Source organism: Oncorhynchus masou, chromosome 28 (genome assembly GCF_036934945.1).
Source record: "Oncorhynchus masou masou isolate Uvic2021 chromosome 28, UVic_Omas_1.1, whole genome shotgun sequence".
Classification (NCBI taxonomy): Eukaryota; Metazoa; Chordata; class Actinopteri; order Salmoniformes; family Salmonidae; genus Oncorhynchus; species Oncorhynchus masou.
The window spans coordinates 37,738,693-37,758,058 of record NC_088239.1 but is presented as its reverse complement, the minus strand read 5'-3'; the positions used below and the strand labels follow the sequence as shown (position 1 = coordinate 37,758,058).

The window sequence follows — 19,366 nt, the reverse complement described above, 5'->3', positions numbered from 1 at the left end:
GTGACGTCATGAATTTAAGACACGCCCATATTACATTACAGGCTATTATCCGTTATTATGGATATGGCTACTGGTGACATGTATGAGCATAATGAAAGTTCTCCCAAAACTAACCCTGGTATAGCCCCCTCTTGTCAAATCAATTTCCCGAATGTTGTGTATGGATGGGTTTTTGTTATGTAGCCTATTACGTAGCCTGTTCAGTCTCTCTCTTTTATAAGGTACCTACTTTTTAATGGATATTGTATGTTTAAAAAAAAACTATATATATATACACACTTTGCAACAGGTTCTTGGGGGAATTGTTGACATCTACGACTACTATAACAGCCATTACTGAATTGACTGACTGAGGGTGTGACAACAGTTTCATTGTGTCTGTTAGGGACTGGTCTGGTAAGGGTGTACACATACAGGCTCCCTTGAAGCTGGGCCTGTCTGAATGGGACACAGCGACACTGTTTGGGCTATACAGAAAACTTAATTTACTAAAGAATCAAAGGGGCATTCATTCATTCTCATATTTGGACTTCTCACTTCCACTCAACAACTTAATACACTACCTGTTATTTTATTATTTTATTGTGTGCTTTAGCGACCTCCTGTGTTGGACCAGACCTAGAGTATGACACAAATCTGGCAAATCCTATGACAGGCCAAGGCATTTATCACTGCAGGATGTGATTACAGTTTGTCCTGTATTATGTAAAACAAAACTGCTTTTGTTTGTGAACGATATCTTACAGTTTGATTGGTACTACAAATATAATCACATTAAATGGATATTCCACTTTCCGACAAATGTTTGTCTATATTCTAATAAACGGAGAGTTGCCTACGTCAATCTTCAACCAGATGACAAGTACTGTTTCAAATAATTTTCTTCATTTCTTTTCATGATTGTCGTTATTATCCCATGATTGTTTATTGTTGACCTGAAACCAGTAGCTATGAATATTAATACTGTGTAATTGAATATGTGAGCATTTTGTTTTGCACTCTGGTTTGTTGTTTTGTAAACTTTATTTTCCAAGGTAGAGTACATGATCCGTGAATATATTAAATGTAGAGGCTACAATGTGGGGATCTCATGCATGGTAATAACTACACCCCTAACTAGCTAGCCAGTTCACATCAGCCACACATACACAAATAGAGCGACAACTTTCCGAGCTGAAGATCACTGATGTCACGATTTGACCTTGTTTTTTTTCAGAGTTCCCAGTTGTCTTAAAAGCACAATGAATAGACCTCATTGTCTATTAGGATTAGAACATTAGTTGAAAGGCAGTGTCAGGCCTGGAGCAAATTATACCCTAAATTACAAACCCACTGCATAAGGACCAAACATCCAGACAACTGGCAGAGTAAGTTCAAAGTTCAGACTAAGTTCAAAGTTCCTTTACCTTTTGGATGAGTTATATTCATAGCAAGTTTGTATTGCTTAATCTTGAATGTTTGATTTGAGCACATGTATTATTTTTTGCCTAATTGATTGTTGCCATCTGCTCTTTTATCTAAGAAAGTATTTTACATTAGTATGTGCAGTATCTTGTGTATATGAATTCCTTTACATGCTGTTTCATACACTCCCTTACTGTATGTATTTGGACAGTGATGCTACATTTTTGTATTTGGCTCTAAACTCCAGCATTTTGGATTTCAGATCAAATGTGTCATATGAGACAGTGACAGTACATACTGTAAGGTTAACCTTTTATTTGAGCTCACAGTAACTTCCTCATTCAATTAAAATTATCATTTATTAATTCATGATTATTCAATGATTACGTATTTTCATACACATCTGATTTACCATTTAGAAATGAAAGCGCTTTTGTTTATCCAGGCCCCCCCCCCCCCATTTGAAGATGTCATTTGGATTTGGTCAAATTTGAGTATTTGTTCTCATATTCCTTGCACACAATGACAACATTAAGCTTGTGACTCTATAAACTCGCTGGATGCATTTACAGCTTGTTTTGGTTGTGTTTCGGATCATGTTCTAGTCCCATAGGGCGGCGCACAATTGGCCCTGTGTCGTCCAGGTTAGGGGAGGGTTTGGCCGGGTTGGCCGTCATTGTAAAATAAGAATTTGTTCATAACTGACTTGCCTAGTTAAATAAAGGTTAAATAAAAAACATAGTAAAAAATGTTGGTCCAATAAGAAGTGAATGGTGAACAATGTACTGTTTCATTTTGGAGTCACTTTTATTTCAAGTAAGAATATAAGATGTTTGTGAACACTTCTACGTGATTGTGGCTGCTACCATGATTATGAATAATCATGAATAAATCGTGAATGACGATGATTAAGAAAGTTACACAGGGAAAAAAAGCTCATCTCCCCCATTATTGGTAATGGTGAGAAATTAACATGCTTTGTTATGCCTCTGAACTTCTCCCATTCTCTCCAAAAATCTCCTGAATGACGATGATTAAGAAAGTTACACAGGGAAAAAAAGCTCATCTCCCCCATTATTGGTAATGGTGAGAAATTAACATGCTTTGTTATAGCCTCTGTAACTTCCTCATTCATTAAAATTCCTGATTAATTCATGATTATTCTTAATCATGGCATTACCAGGATTGACTTGTTCAGAAACATGTTACCTACTGACTTAGAATGAAAATTACTCCTGTCATCAATCACCATTCAGTTCCCATTGGGTAAACCACAACCAAAACAAATGGCAAATGCCTCCAACGACTTTGTAGAGTCACAGGCTTGATGTAGTCTTTGCGTGCTAGGAAAATGGGACCAAATACTAGAGTTTTGACTACTTTGGAACACTATAAGTGAAATTTGTCCAATTACTCAACCTGGACTCAGGGATAGACGTAACATAGTAAATGTAAATCGGTAAACCCTCCATTTAGATATGTTATGTTACGATTTCGTGATTTGTGTCACGTTCTGACCTTAGTTCCTTTGTTATGTCTTTGTTTTAGTTTGGTCAGGGCGTGAGTTGGGGTGGGTAGTCTATGTTCTTTTTTCTATGTCATGGTTTTGTGTTTGGCCTGGTATGGTATGGTTCTCAATCAGAGGCAGGTGTCGTTCGTTGTCTCTGATTGACAATCTTACTTAGGAAGCCTTTTCCCACCTGTGCTTTGTGGGTGGTTATTTCCTGTTTAGTGTTTTTCCATTCACCTTACGGGACTGTTCGTTTGTCGTTTATTGTTTTGTTCAGTGTTCAGTTATTTTATAAAAAATATGAACACTTACCATGCTGCGCTTTGGTCCTCATCTTCTTCCACAACAGACGATCATTACAGAATCACCCACCAACCAAGGACCAAGCAGCGTGGTAAGGAGCAGCATTATCTGGAGGAGGTGACAACATGGGACGAAATAGAGAGGTGGTCGGTCAACCCAGGGAGAGTGCCGGAGCCCGCCTGGGATTCTCTGGAGCAGTGCGAGGAGAGTTTGCGACACGTACATGGCAGCGCAACAGGGACGAGAGGCAGCCCCAAAAATGTATTGGGGGGGCACACAGGAAGTGTGGTTAAGGCAGGTAGGAGACCTGAGCCAACTCCCCGTGCTTACGGTGGAGAGAGGTGGACCGGGCAGGCACCGTGTTATGCCGTGAGGCGCACGGTGTCCCCAGTGCGCAGGCATAGTCCAGTGCGCTACATTGCAGCGCCTCGTATCGGACGTTCTAGAGTGGGCATCGAGCCAGGTACTATGAAGCCGGCTCAGTGCATCTGGTCTCCAGTGCGTCTCCTCGGCCCGGGGTATATGGCACCAGCCCTACGCACAGTGCCCCCGGTTCGCTAGCACAGTTCCACCCCGCCACACCCCGCCACACTGGCCAGGCTACGGGGAGTATACAGCCAGGAAAGGTTGTACAGGCTCGGTGCTCGAGACCTCCAGTGCACCTCCACGGTCCGGTCCATCCGGTGCCTCCTCGACGCACCAGGCCTCCGGTGGCAGCCCCACGCACCAGGCTGTCTCTACGTCTCCTTCCTCCAGGTGCTCCCGCCTGTTCAGTGCTGTCAGAGTCTGCCTCCTGTCCAGCGCTGCCAGAGTCTCCCTCCTGTCCAGTGCTGCCAGAGTCTCCCTCCTGTCCAGTGCTGCCAGAGTCTCCCTCTTGTCCAGCGCTGCCAGATTCTCCCTCTTGTCCAGCGCTGCCAGTCTCCCTCTTGTCCAGCGCTGCCAGAGTCTCCCTCTTGTCCAGCGCTGCCAGAGTCTCCCTCTTGTCCAGCACTGCCAGAGTCTCCCTCTAGTCCAGCACTGCCAGAGTCTCCCTCCTGTCCAGAGTCTCCCTCCTGTCCAGCGCTGCCAGAGTCTCCCTCTTGTCCAGAGCTGCCAGAGTCTCCCTCTTGTCCAGTGCTGCCAGAGTCTCCCTCTTGTCCAGTGCTGCCAGAGTCTCCCTCTTGTCCAGTGCTGCCAGAGTCTCCCCCCTGTCCAGCGCTGCCAGAGTCTCCCTCCTGTCCAGAGTCTCATTCCTGTCCTGCGCTGCCAGAGTCTCCTTCTTGTCCAGCGCTGCCAGAGTCTCCCTCCTGTCCAGAGTCTCCCTCCTGTCCAGTGCTGCCAGAGTCTCCCTCCTGTCCACCGCTGCCAGAATACCCATCAGTCCTGAGCTGCCGGAGCCGCCCGTCAGTCAGGAGCTCCCGGTGCCGCCCTTCAGTCAGGAGCTCCCGGTGCCGCCCTTCAGTCAGGAGCTGCCGGTGCCGCCCTTCAGTCAGGAGCTGCCGGAGCCTCCCGTCAGTCAGGAGCTGCCCTTCCCTCCGGAGCTGCCGGAATCGCCCTTCACTCCGGCGCATATCCATTTAGAAATGTTATGTTACGATTTCGTGATTTGTGTCACGTTCTGACCTTAGTTCCTTTGTTATGTCTTTGTTTTAGTTTGGTCAGTGTGTGAGTTGGGGTGGGTAGTCTATGTTCTTTTTTCTATGTTGTGGTTTTGTGTTTGGCCTGGTATGGTATGGTTCTCAATCAGAGGCAGGTGTCGTTCGTTGTCTCTGATTGAGAATCATACTTAGGTAGCCTTTTCCCAACTGTGTTTTGTGGGTGATTATTTCCTGTTTAGTGTTTTTTCCATTCACCTTACGGGACTGTTCGTTTGTCGTTTATTGTTTTGTTCAGTGTTCAGTTATTTTATAAAAATTATGAACACTTACCATGCTGCGCTTTGGTCCTCACCTGCTTCCACCACAGACGATCATTACAATATGATGATATGTTACGTTTCGTATGGTATGTATGAACATTTACAGATGCATCATCCATATCGTATGATGTGTTACGAATTGAAATTTGTATTATATGTTATGAATTTAAAATATGCATGAATTCCATCTTGTTGTGGCTAAAATTACCTAGTTGGCTAGGTGTTAGGGTTAAGGGTTAAGGTTAGGGTTAGGGGAAGGTTTAGCTAACATGCTAAGGTTAAAAGTAGTAAGTAGCTGCATTGTTGCAAAAAAATTGCTAAAACGCCATAGTTGTTCATTGATATGATTCAAAAACACAACATTTTGATTGTTAGACATTCACGTTATACTCCCACCCACCCATCCTGCCCGACCAACCTCCCTCTTTTCGTTTTTTTTGGGCATACGTAACCTTCTGTCTTATGTAACCATACCAATCGTAACATATCATACTAATTTGAGTGTCACAGATTTACATTTACTATGCACTAGTGTTTGAGGCCAGGCTGAAATACTTATGATCAAATGATCAAATGTAGATCTATAAATCAGATACAGTGCCTTCAGAAAGTATTCATACCCCTTAACTTATTCCACTTTTTGTTGTGTTACAGCCAATGTTCCCCCACATTTTTTCAGCATTGAGCAAATGCTGGGTGGCAGGGTAGCCTGGTGGTTAGAGCGTTGGACTCATAACCGGAAGGTTGCAAGTTTGAATCCCCGAGCTGACAAGGTACAAATCTGTCGTTCGGCCCCTGAACAGGCAGTTAACCCCCTGTTCCTAGGCCGTCATTGAAAATAAGAATTTGTTCTTAACTGACTTGCCTAGTAAAATAAAGGTAAAATAAAAATAAAATAAAGTCTGCTGAGTGCAAACTTGAACATTGTGAAAATTCTGTGCAACTTCCAGCGCGTTTACTGTAAACACAGGCTGTACCCGCTTTAAGTTACAGTTTTAACAGTGGCTAAGTAGGCTACTGTGGCTATTTGATCATAATGTGGGACTACGAGAGTGGTCTACCATCAAAAACAATGGTGATGTATCCCATAACATTTTAACATGGAAATAGCTATCTTTCAGCATGCAGTAGCAGCCAATGTGTGGTGTTTAACGTAGGTCTACATTCCATGAGGGCTTGACATGAACTTGTGTTACATTTTATTATTTTTTACTTGAGTTTATTTGGTAAATATTTTCTTAACTCTTTCTTGAACTGCATTGTTGGTTAATTAAGGGCTTGTAAGTAAGCATTTCACGGTAAGGTCTACTAGACCTGTTGTATTCGGCGTAAAAAAAGTTTGATTTAATTTATTCACTTGTCCTTCAGACATGGAGGTGACTGAAAATGTTGTTGTGTTTGATGCAAGAAACCACTTTACAAAATAAAAAAACATTATTGGTTCCATACCATTATTACAGAGAATCAGACAAATAAGGCTACCCTCTGACTATTGGCTACTTAGTTTATTCAAGCCTGTCTCAAAATACAATACTCCCCCTTACCTGATTTGCTTTTCAAAGATGTCTAGAAATGTACACGTTTTGTAATCTTGAAAGGAGCAATCCCTTCCCTATTGCTGACTCCAAATGAACTATAATTGGGCTAATAATAACTAACTAGCTAAGCATATAAACAAACGGTGCACATATGGTGACATGAAGCTCTAGTCAAAACAAGCACATCTTCTCACTATCACTCATGCTCTTAACACAGTCCAGTTCAAAGTAAATGGCTCAGATCCATATGACAATGTTCTATTTGCATATAAGCCTACTGCAGCTTTTATTTGTTATGCCTCACTAGTCTGTGTAGAGTACGGGCTGAGTCTTTCATGTCAATGCAATGGAATCCTACTCCTATGCGTTCTGCCTACAAAATCTCTTGCATAGTTTTTTTTGTTTCGGTATGATACATTGAAAGTGGTTAATATTGCGTTGATTCAATCGCAATTGCCACAGTAAAGGGAAACGTTGATAGTGTTATTAACAGGGAAAACTCTAGAGCAGTGGCCACCAACCTTTGAGTCAAGATGACTTTCTGAGTCAAAACGCAACCCGAGTCTACCACTTAAAAAAACGTAAGCCTATGCAACATTGACCAGTACTGTAGCATTAAACAGTACTGTAGCAATGAGGTCTGTGCAGTAGCTATAGGACCAGTACATTATCACCACATATTGGCTTTGCTTGAATTGCCCTGACAGTTTTTGTAATTATATTTTGAACTTTGAGGTGGACTATAAAGTCTCACCGGTAATAGAGCCTTTGTTGTATTACTTGTGAGGCACAACTGAGTGAGCATACATTTAAATTATTAACTTTTTATTTTCCTGGGCTTATGGTGCCTGCATCTAATGGTCATTTTACAGTGGGAGAGAGCAGCAGATTGAGGGTTTGCCACTCAACATCCCTCTGCTCTCCCTTTCTTCCACTGACCAAAAAGGGACACCGTCTTTCAGCTGATGGTGAAACTAGAGTCGCACAGCATTATTTCTTCCTCATGCACAAATAAATGTTGTTACTCCAGAGAAAGTGAAATATTCCTCGATATAAAAAAAATACTCAAGCCGCTAATAATAACAACAACGCAAGCCTATACACTTTCCTTATTCATAACTGCTGCAGTGCTTGATACAGGCAGCGCTGAGTGGGGCTTGTATTCCTTATAAAAGTGTTGAATACAAAGAGTTGACAGTGCTGAGTAAGAACTTAAACATGAACTCACTCATAAAAACTGGAGGTCTTTGCTGTATTCGTCTATATCTAGCCATGGTTTTAAACGTTTTGAAATCTCAGTCAATTTTGCTGTATCTTTCTTATATACCGGCTAAACTACTGCAGACACAGTAATCTGAGCCATCCAACACATGACATGGTTCAAAATGGCAACAGTTCGCAGTTCATTTTTTGGGTAGACCTGAGATCAAACGCGGCTGCCCTGCACACCAGGTAGGCCTGGGTAGGTTTGATCTCAGGTCTACCCAAAAAATGTCCCAGAAGATATTCAATATAAATTGTGTATTATTGTCACGCCCTGACCTTAGAGCCTTTTTATTTCTCTATTTGGTTAGTTCAGGGTGTGATTTGGGTGGGCATTCTATGTTTTCTGTTTCTTTGTTTTGGCGGAACATTTAATAAAGAAAATGTACGCCTACCACGCTGCACATTGGTCCGGTCATTCTATCACTAACAACAGATGTGACAATTATTTGATTACATTTTTAAAAGAAACGCATGTGAGATTTATTTTCTATGGGTCATTTTATTATAATGTAACAAAGAAATAGTCCGCAACCATGAAATTGACTTCTGACTATTGATTACATTTTTAAAAAATTGTCTGGAGGAAAAGGAGTGTGTGCCAGAATTATTTGGATCAATCTACCAATAGCTTCCAGAATGAGACATTAACAGGTGGCGCCAGGATAGAAACAACCGCAATCGCCATCACAACTGCCAACGTCGCGTTGAGCCAGGCATGCTTGCCTACCCCACCGTCTCCTCTCGTTCTTGATGCTACGGTCGGGGGTGAACCTGCAATAGGTCCACTGACAGATTTGTCTGCCGTTGATGAACCAGCCTGTCAACCAAAGCAAGCACAGATCCCTTCAAGTATGATAAATGGCAAATCATGCTGCTTCCCTTCAAGGTGGTATGACCACTTCGTGTGGATTGAGTATAGTAAAGCAAAAAGTATAGTAAAGTAAAATATGAACTTTATTGTAAGATTTATACGAGATGGATTTAAAAAATTGGAGACTCACAAGAAATGCTTGCTGCAAACATGAGAATAGCAAATTACATGCTAGTTCCCTTGCAAAATATTAATCCTACAAGGCGACAGATGGTCCTAGAAGTACTTCTGTCTGGGTTGAACCAAATGCATGGTGATGCAAACATGGATTTTGTAGAAAGAAACCGTGCACATGTTAAAGTGGTCATAGATATTGTTCTCATGTGTGCAAAGCAGGATATTCTACTCAGAGGGCATAGAGAAACCGAAGAGGCAATCAACAAAGGTAACTTTTCAGAAATCTTAAAATTTCATGTCAAAGTATGACTCAGAAACACAGGGGGTAGTATTATGACGTCTGAATGAAAAGCGTGCCCAAAGTAAACAACCTGATACTCAGGCCCAGAAGCTAAAAATTAGCGAGAATTTGTCGTTTTTTTAGGTGGCTCCCATTTTGGATGTAGTGTTTTCATGTGCGTGGATGAGAGCCAGTTCTTTGTTTTATATCTCCAGGAAAAGATAATAATGATTCTCCGTCTTAAATGTTATAATTTATTTACGTATTAGGGTAGCTGAGGTTGGATTATAAACGTTGTTTGACTTGTTTGAAAAAGTTTATTGGTAACGTTTGGGATTCATTTTGTATGAAGAAGATCTACAAAGGTAAGGCATTTATTATATCGCTATTTCTGACTTTCGTGGCGCACCTGCCTGGTTGAAATATGTTTTTAATGCTTTCGTATGCGGGGCACCTGGGGAATGGAACTAAGAGAGTGACAGATATGCAGGAGGAAAGAAGTGAAGTAATGGAGTCCAGGTGTGCCTATTGATGAAGCGCAGGTGCGCGTAATGATGAAAGCCAGGACCAGTGGTTAGTAAACTGGCGATGTCGAACACCGGAATGGAGGAGCGGGAATAGACGTGGCAGTACCCGACCTCCGACGCGCGGCTCCAGCCGCAGGAAGACGCCGGCCAGAGGGACGGCCCCCAGGATGAGGAGCGTGCCGGTCCGAGCTGCGAAGATGGACATCATGGGTGATGTTGGAGTCCAGAATGTCCTCCACCGGAACCCAACACCACTCCTTTGGGCCGTACACCTCCCAGTCCACCAGGTACTGGAGCTGACACCCACGATGTCTGGAGTCCAGGAGGGATCTGACGACATAAGCAGGACCTCCCTTCATGTCCACGGACGCCTCACTGCGGTGGTGATCCACCTGCTCCTTCTGGCGACAGACGGCACACTGGAGCCTCACATAAGCATCACTCCAAACCTCCTCTGCGAGGAGTCCACTGAGCCAGGGCCGGCCGATAACCCAGGACAACACACTGGAAGGGAGGAAGTCCACCGAGCCAGGGCCGGCCGATAACCCAGGACAACACACCGGAAGGGAGTAAGGCCACCGAGCCAGGGCCGGCCGATAACCCAGGACAACACACCGGAAGGGAGTAAGTCCACCGAGCCAGGGCCGGCCGATAACCCAGGACAACACACCGGAAGGGGTGACGTAATGAATTCTGGTCGTATTCAGCCCAGGGAAGGAACCGGGCCCACTCCCCCTTCCGGTCCGGGCAGTGACTCCTCATGAACCTCCCCAGCTCCTGGTTCATCCTCTCCACCTGCCCGTTGGACTGAGGCCAGTACCCAGAAGTGAGGCTGACCATGAACCCCAGTTTCTCCATGAAAGCCATACATACCCGCAACGCGAATTGCGGGTACAATAGAGGCAGGATACTTGTCCACATGATTAAGCATGTATTTAATGTTGCACAAATTACATTAACTCATTTTCGACCAAATTAGCAGTTATTGCCTTTTTGCTTGGTAGGGCAGAGTAGACATGAAACCTACCAATAGGTGCCCTTCTTTGCGAGACATTGGAGATTCTCCCTAGCCTTTGTGGTTGAATCTGTGTTTGAAATTCGCTGCTCGACTAAGGGACATTACTGATAATTGTATTTGTGGGGTACAAAGATGAGGTAGTCATTCAAAATCATGTTAAACACCCTATTATTGCACACAGAGTGAGTCAATGCAACTTATGCGAATTGTTAAGCAGCATTTATTTTACTCCTGTATTTATTTAGGCTTGCCATAACAAAGGGTTTGAATACTTATTGACCGATAACATTTCAGCTTTTAATTTTTAATTAATTTGTAAATATTTTCAAAAATATAATTCCACTTTGACATTATGGGTACTGTGTGTAGGCCAGTAACAAAACAAATCTAAATGTAATACATTTTAAATTCAGGCTGTAACAGAGCAAAATGTGGAAAAAGTCAAGGGGTATTAATACATTCTGAATGCATTGTATGCATGAGCAAAACACTCAAATAAAAGGTGACGTTATGTACTGTCATATGAAACATTTTGATCTCCAATCCAAAATGCTGGAGTATAAAGACGCATTCTATTTTATTTTAGAATCACTATCCAAATGCATACATAGGGGAGTGTACAGTGGCTTGTGAAAGTATTCACCCCCTTGGCACTTTTCCTATTTTGTTGCCTTACAACCTGGAATTCAAATGGATTTTTGGGGAGTTTGTATCATTTGATTTACACAATCACTTTGAAGATGCAAAATATTTTTTTTATTGTGAAACAAACAAGAAATAAGACAAAAAAACAGAACACTTGAGCGTGCATAACTATTCACCCACCCAAAGTCAATACTTTGGAGAGCCAACTTTTGTAGCAATTACAGATGTAAGTCTCTTGGGGAATGTCTCCATAAGCTTGCCACATTTAGCCACTGGGATTCTTGCCCATTCTTCAAGGCAAAACTGCTCCAGCTTGGATTGAGGTCTGGGCTTTGACTAGGCCATTCCAAGAAATGTAAATGTTTCCCCTTAAACCACTCGAGTGTTTCTTGAGTTGTATGATTAGGGTCATTGTCCTGCTGGAAGGTTAACCTCCGTCCCAGTCTCAAATCTCTGGAAGACTGAAACAGGTTTCCCTCAAGAATTTCCCTGTATTTAGCGCCATCCATCATTCCATCCATTCTGACCAGTTTCCCAGCCCCTGCCGATGGAAAAACATCCCCACAGCATGATGCTGCCACAACTGGTGTTCTCGGGGTGATGAGAGGTGTTGGGTTTGCGCCAGACATAGCACTTTCCTTGATGGCCAAAAAAGCTACATTTTAGTCTCATCTGACCAGAGTACCTTCTTCCATATGTTTGCTTATTTTTTTCTTTAAGCAATTGGCTTTTTTTCTTGCCACTCTCCCGTAAAGCCCAGCTCTGTGAAGTGTACGGCTTAAAGTGGTCCTATGGACAGATACTCCAATCTCTATTGTGGAGCTTTGCAGCTCCTTCAGGGTTATCTTTTGGTCTCTTTGTTGCCTCTCTGATTAATCCCCTCCTTGCCTGGTCTGTGAGTATTGGTTGGCGGCCCTCTCTTGGCAGGTTTATTGTGATGCCATATTCTTTCAATTTTTTAATAATGGATTTAATGGTGCTCCGTGGGATGTTCAAAGTTTCGGATATTATTTTATAACCCAACCCTGATCTGTACTTCTTCACAACTTTGTCCCTGACCTGTTTGGAGAGCTTGGTCTTCATGATGCTGCTTGTTTGGTGGTGCCCCTTGCTTAGTGGTGTTGCAGACTCTGGGGCCTTTCAGAACAGGTGTGTATATACTGAGATCATGTGACAGATTATGTGACACTTAGATTGCACAAAGGTGGACTTTATATAACTTATTATGTGACTTCTGAAGGTAATTGGTTGCGCCAGATATTATTTAGGGGGTTCATATCAAAGGGGGTGGATACATATGCATGCACCAATTTTCTGTTTTTTATTTTTAAGAATTTTTTGAAACAAGTTATTTTTGAAAATTTCACTTCACCAATTGAAACTATTTTGTGTAATGTCCATTACATGATCTCAAAATAAAAATATATTCATTTACAGGTTGTAATTCAACAAAATAGGAAAAAGCCAAGGAGGTGAATACTTTTGCAAGGCACTGTAAATAACGTAGTATACATTTATTTGTATTCTATTAGTTTATGAAGACAGTATATGTTCTTTCCCTTGTTTGTAGAGCAACCATCCAGAACCTAAAATAAATCACCCCTTCCATTCCTACCAAATAAACCGGGTGAAATCCCTTAGAAATGTACCTCCTCCTCCTGTGTTCTTATGGGCACACCATCACAGTAGCCCACACCCAAACCACCAGAAACTCCAATAACAGTAGTTTAAACCACAACCCTACAATACCAACACAAACGTTCTGTTCAGTTTTTTAAGGCCTTGCTGTTTATTCATCTTTTCCTACAACAGCAAATTACAGAATTAATTATATAGTAGAAGCAGTATTGAAAATACACATTTTTTTTGTAAAAAGAAGTTGCACAAAATGTTAATGACAGTACAAAACGAAGCAATAATAATTCAGGTAAATGGCTACATTACTATAGGAAATTTGTGTACCTTTTTCAATAATGAAAACATCTCAATAATTTGTACATTTCAGAATTATATCACATAATCTGAAACTATAAAAATAAGAAAGAAAATGAACACTGTTTTTTCTGTTTTTGTTTTTGTTTACAAATGACAACCTTATTGAATATATTTATCAGTGCAACATTGTTTATTTTTAGTTTCCACGCTACAGTATCCATTTTCTCTAGTTACCAGACTGAGGCTACTGTCCTCGAAGCTGAATGCACAAAACAGTAAGCATTGCAAAGTGGGAAATCAAACCTGAAATGAACATAACCCAAGCTGAGAATGTGTTCACCACAGCACACGACATAGCACAGATGTAGCAGATGTCCTCCTGTTCAACATCATTATGTCTCTCTGATGGTTGTGCTGTAGAAAATCCACTGGACATTTCCAATGGTCAAGTCCTCCTCAGACCTGATACTGTGAGCGTCTTACTAAGTCCTTACTACAGATCCCCTTACTTCTCCATCCCAAACACTCTAGGAGGATTGATAGCTAGATTGATTGGTAAAGTGAGTCTGAAATCCAAGACTCGAGATTTCAGAGTTCAAATTGATGCAACTTCAGCTGAAAAAATACGAACCATCGAACAGTATCATTTCTACAGTCAACCACACTTTCCTCTCTTGACTTTGCCAGGAGTCCAGTCCATTTACTGTGAACATTTGTTGAAAAGGGGTGGTTATGGTTGAAATGCTGCAGTCCAGTAGCAGTAGTGTGTTGATAACAAACCCCTCCCCCAGTAGAAGAGGTATCCAATCATCCTTTGGTAATGACAACAGGGCAAGTGGCCTGATTCGCCATGCTTGATGACATCACTCAACCCCTTAGCTCTGTACCAGCGTCCCTTCCTAATGAAATCAGCCCTGACATCACAGCGTATAGCTGTTACACATAAACCTAACGGCACGACTATTTCGTAGTAGTGTACAGAATGTGACAATACATTCCAAACTGTGTTATAGTTATGATTATGAGCATCTAGTCTGCAGTGTGAACGCGATAGCACCATTGATACACCCCAGTATATGTAATTCTCCACCCCTCAGTATATCTCACTAGTGAGGATTAAGATGTTAGATAACGAAGTGCATGGTCGTAAAAGTTAGCACTTTTTTGAATGACAATCCACAGATGTATGTAGCTGGAAATAACAAGCCACTGGTCAACCCCATGAAGCTAAAGCAATAGTTTTTTTGGTATGCTGGCAGACATTATACATATCTTCTTCCACTGCTGCAGTTGATATGAGAGATTATAGACCCTGTGACCACAGAAGGATATGGGGTGTGTGGCTGCCATGTGTTAATTAGTGTATAGAAGTTAGTAACATGAATACAACTGTTTTTATTTTTTCCTTTTCTGTTTACAGTAACTTCTTCGTCCTCCACATGGTGCCGTGAAGCGGATTGCATCTAGAAGATAGAACATGTCTTCTTTGAATGTGCACTGGCCTATCTTTACACAGCACACAGAGCCTGCTCGAAATGAAACAATTCAACCAAAATACTTCACTCTTCACAACAACAGGCAGATGATTGTATTTACAACACACAACCCATTGGAAAAAGGGATACTGCAGCTTTTTTTCCATTTTTTTTCTTTAAAATAATGAAAATATATTAAAACGTATATACAATTATATGTGGGTCTGGGACAGAGAGAGAAAAGTGCCATGGAGGGATTGGATCCTGTTTTGCAGACTTGATTGTTAGCTAATTTAAAGCCCCTGCTTCAGATGTCACAACGTGGTCAGAACGTAAGAGATGTAAAAACTCCAATATCAACAAGGAAGCCAACAAATATGTATTAAAGGCACTGTCAGAACCATCTACTGCCAAGGGGTGCAACCTTTACCTTTAACCTCTGACCCACACCTGTAGACAGGGGCAGAGGTCAGGGGGGCAGAGGGCACACCCTGCTGCTACTCCACCATGGTGCAGTATGACCAACAATATTGTCAGTTATGGTTAATTTTGGGTTTTGATACTTCTCCTTCAACACAAAAATGACTTTGATTTAAAATAATTATAATAACAAAAATGTGTCTTCCTCACAGAATATGATAAATACTTTAAACATTGTGATAATTAAATTGGTCTCAACACCAGCATCCGATTGTAAAAATGAATGAAAATCAAATAGAACAATTTAAATAATAATCTAATCATCTGTACATATTTTTTCCTCCTGTATTTAATTTTGTACACAGTGTCTCCTACTGGTAGGTTCCCATTACTGCAGCTCCTGAGAAAAGCAATGGCTCAATCACAACCTCCCATTGGTTCCTTAACCTGGGCCTCCTCCAATGAGAGGCCTCCAGCAGTTCCTTTAGCCCCAGCCACACATTGAGTCTTGGCTATGCCTACAGTCTTGTGCACACGCACGAAATGCTACACTCCCCACACACACACATCTCACTTCCCCCTTCCCGCTCACGCCTCTGTGTATGACTTCTGTGAGTTGAGTTTGTCTTTCTTTAGCTTGACTCCGTCCACCAGCTCAAAGTTATAGTTCTCCAGAGCGGATAAGTTCCTGTCTGACATGTGGCCATGTGAGCAGGCACAGTAGAGGACGACCCCACAGATGGCCCCCAGGAAGACCCCCAGGGCACTCATAGCGATGATGGTGATGAGGATGGGGTCCAGTGTCTGCAGCATGTTGCCTGCCCCGCCACTGACACCGTTGAGGATCTCATTGTTCTCCATCATGTCAGGGAAGTCTGTGATGTCCACAACTACAGGAGAGAAGAAGAAGAGGGTGAGTAAGACCCTCATCTCATTTTCAACCATCCCAGTATTCATGGTAATCTACAGCTTTGTAGATAGCTGTTACATATGTTTGGACAATTATTGTTATTATTTTTCCAACACTGAATCCCTAAGCTTTGTGCTAGAGTACAGAGAGAGAGATAGAGGGGGAGCAGACGTATTAGTGAAATCTACTGTATGAAATCACATGTCATCATAAGTATGTTACTCTGTTTACAACACTCAACCCCATAGACGTTGTGTATTAATATATCATATGGTGACATACTCATTTCATTAAATCGGTCTTCAGGCAGCATGGGCTCTGTAGGAACATCAGGATCTGTTGAAAATGATAGGACGAGTCAGTTACAAAAGCACTTCCCTCCAGCACAATAGTAAAAAAATCACCATCACTCTTTACATTGAACATGACATAGAGGGACAGTTTCCCAGACACAGATTTAGAATTCCTCACAATCAAATGCAGACCGCATTATCTACCAACAGAATTCTCTTCGATTATAATCACAGCCGTATATATTCCCCCCCAAGCAGACACATCGATGGCTCTGAACAAACTTTATTTGACTCTTTGCAAACTGGAATCCATACATCCTGAGGCTGCATTCATTGTAGCTGGGGATTTTAACAAGGCTAATCTGAAAACAAGACTCCCTCAAATGTATCAGCATATCGATTGCGCCACCAGGGCTGGCACAACCTTGGATCACTGTTATTCTAACTTCCGCGACGCATATAAGGCCCTGCCCCGCCCCCCTTTCGGAAAAGCTGACCACGACTCCATTTTGCTGATCCCTGCCTACAGACAGAAACTGAAACAAGAAGCTCCCATGCTGAGGTCTGTCCAACGCTGGTCCGACCAAGCTGATTCCACACTCCAAGACTGCTTCCATCACGTGGACTGGGACATGTTTCGTATTGCGTCAGGCAACAACATTGACGAATACGCTGATTCGGTGTGCGAGTTCATTAGAACGTGCTTTGAAGATGTCGTTCCCATAGCAACGATTAAAACATTCCCCAACCAGAAACCGTGGATTGATGGGAGCATTCGTGTGAAACTGAAAGCGCGAACCACTGCTTTTAATCAGGGCAAGGTGTCTGGTAATATGACTGAATACAAACAGTGCAGCTATTCCCTCAGTAAGGCTATCAAACAAGCTAAGCGTCAGTATAGAGACAAAGTAGAATCTCAATTCAACGGCTCAGACACAAGAGGTATGTGGCAGGGTCTACAGTCAATCACGGACTATAAGAATAAATCCAGCTCAGTCACGGACCAGGATGTCTTGCTCCCAGGCAGACTAAATAAAATTTTTGCCCTCTTTGAGGACAATACAGTGCCACTGACACGGCCTGCAACGGAAACATGCGGTCTCTCCTTCACTGCAGCCGAGGTGAAAAAACATTTAAACGTGTTAACCCTCGCAAGGCTGCAGGCCCAGACGGCATCCCCAGCCGCGCCCTCAGAGCATGCGCAGACCAGCTGGCTGGTGTGTTTACGGACATATTCAATCAATCCCTATACCAGTCTGCTGTTCCCACATGCTTCAAGAGGGCCACCATTGTTCCTGTTCCCAAGAAAGCTAAGGTAACTGAGCTAAACGACTACCGCCCTGTAGCACTCACTTCCGTCATCATGAAGTGCTTTGAGAGACTAGTCAAGGACCATATCACCTCCACCCTACCTGACACCCTAGACCCACTCCAATTTGCTTACCGCCCAAATAGGTCCACAGACGACGCAATCTCAACCACACTGCACACTGCCCTAACCCATCTGGACAAGAGGAATACCGATGTGAGAATGCTGTTCATCGACTACAGCTCGGCATTTAACACCATAGTACCCTCCAGCTCGTCATCAAGCTCGAGACCCTGGGTCTCGACCCCGCCCTGTGCAACTGGGTACTGGACTTCCTGACGGGCCTCCCCCAGGTGGTGAGGGTAGGCAACAACATCTCCACCCCACTGATCCTCAACACTGGGGCCCCACAAGGGTGCGTTCTGAGCCCTCTCCTGTACTCCCTGTTCACCCACGAATGCGCGGCAACGCACGCCTCCAACTCAATCATCAAGTTTGCGGACGACACAACAGTGGAAGGCTTGATTACCAACAACGACAAGACGGCCTACAGGGAGGAGGTGAGGGCCCTCGGAGTGTGGTGTCAGGACAATAACCTCACACTCAACGTCAACAAAACTAAGGAGATGATTGTGGACTTCAGGAAACAGCAGAGGGAACACCCCCCTATCCACATCGATGGAACAGTAGTGGAGAGGGTAGTAAGTTTTAAGTTCCTCGGCATACACATCACAGACAAACTGAATTGGTCCACTCACACAGACAGCATCGTGAAGAAGGCGCAGCAGCGCCTCTTCAACCTCAGGAGGCTGAAAAAATTTGGCTTGTCACCAAAAGCACTCACAAACTTCTACAGATGCACAATCGAGAGCATCCTGGCGGGCTGTATCACCGCCTGGTACGGCAACTGCTCCGCTCACAACCGTAAGGCTCTCCAGAGGGTAGTGAGGTCTGCACAACGTATCACCGGGGGCAAACTACCTGCCCTCCTGGACACCTACACCACCCAATGTTACAGGAAGGCCACAAAGATCATCAGAGACAACACCCACCCGAGCCACTGCCTGTTCACCCCGCTATCATCCAGAAGGCGAGGTCAGTACAGGTGCATCAAAGTAGGGACCGAGAGACTGAAAAACAGCTTCTATCTCAAAGCCATCAGACTGTTAAACAGACACCACGAACATTGAGTTGCTGCTGCCAACATACTGACTCAACTCCAGCCACTTTAATGATGGAAAAATGGACGTAAAAAATGTATCACTAGCCACTTTAAACAATGCCACTTAATATAATGTTTACATACCCTACATTACTCATCTCATATGTATATACTGTACTCTATACCATCTACTGCATCTTGCCATCTTTATGTAATACATGTATCACTAGCCACTTTAAACCCTACATTATTCATCTCATATGTATACGTATATACTGTACTCTATCATCTACTGCATCCTTATGTAATACATGTATCACTAGCCACTGTAACTATGCCACTTTGTTTACATACTCATCTCATATGTATATACTGTACTCAATACCATCTACTGTATCTTGCCTATGCTGCTCTGCACCATCACTCATTCATATCTGATGTACATATTCTTTATCCCCTTACACTGTGTATAAGAAATTAGTTTTG

At 42.9% G+C, this 19,366-nt stretch overlaps 1 protein-coding gene across 2 annotated transcripts in view; it reads right to left on the bottom strand.

Annotated features, from left to right (window-relative positions):
- Positions 1-14,686: 14,686 nt before the first annotated feature.
- LOC135517547 (neuropilin-1a-like) overlaps positions 14,687-19,366 on the bottom strand; it is a 112,412-nt gene continuing 107,732 nt past the window's right edge. For both annotated transcript variants that reach the window (XM_064941956.1, XM_064941957.1), the window contains exons 17-18: positions 16,399-16,452; positions 14,687-16,096 (exon numbers count right to left, since the gene is read on the bottom strand). In XM_064941956.1, coding sequence (XP_064798028.1) covers positions 15,795-16,096; positions 16,399-16,452 — 356 coding nt within the window. In that variant the 3' untranslated portion in view covers positions 14,687-15,794. The remainder of the gene's footprint in view (positions 16,097-16,398; positions 16,453-19,366) is intronic.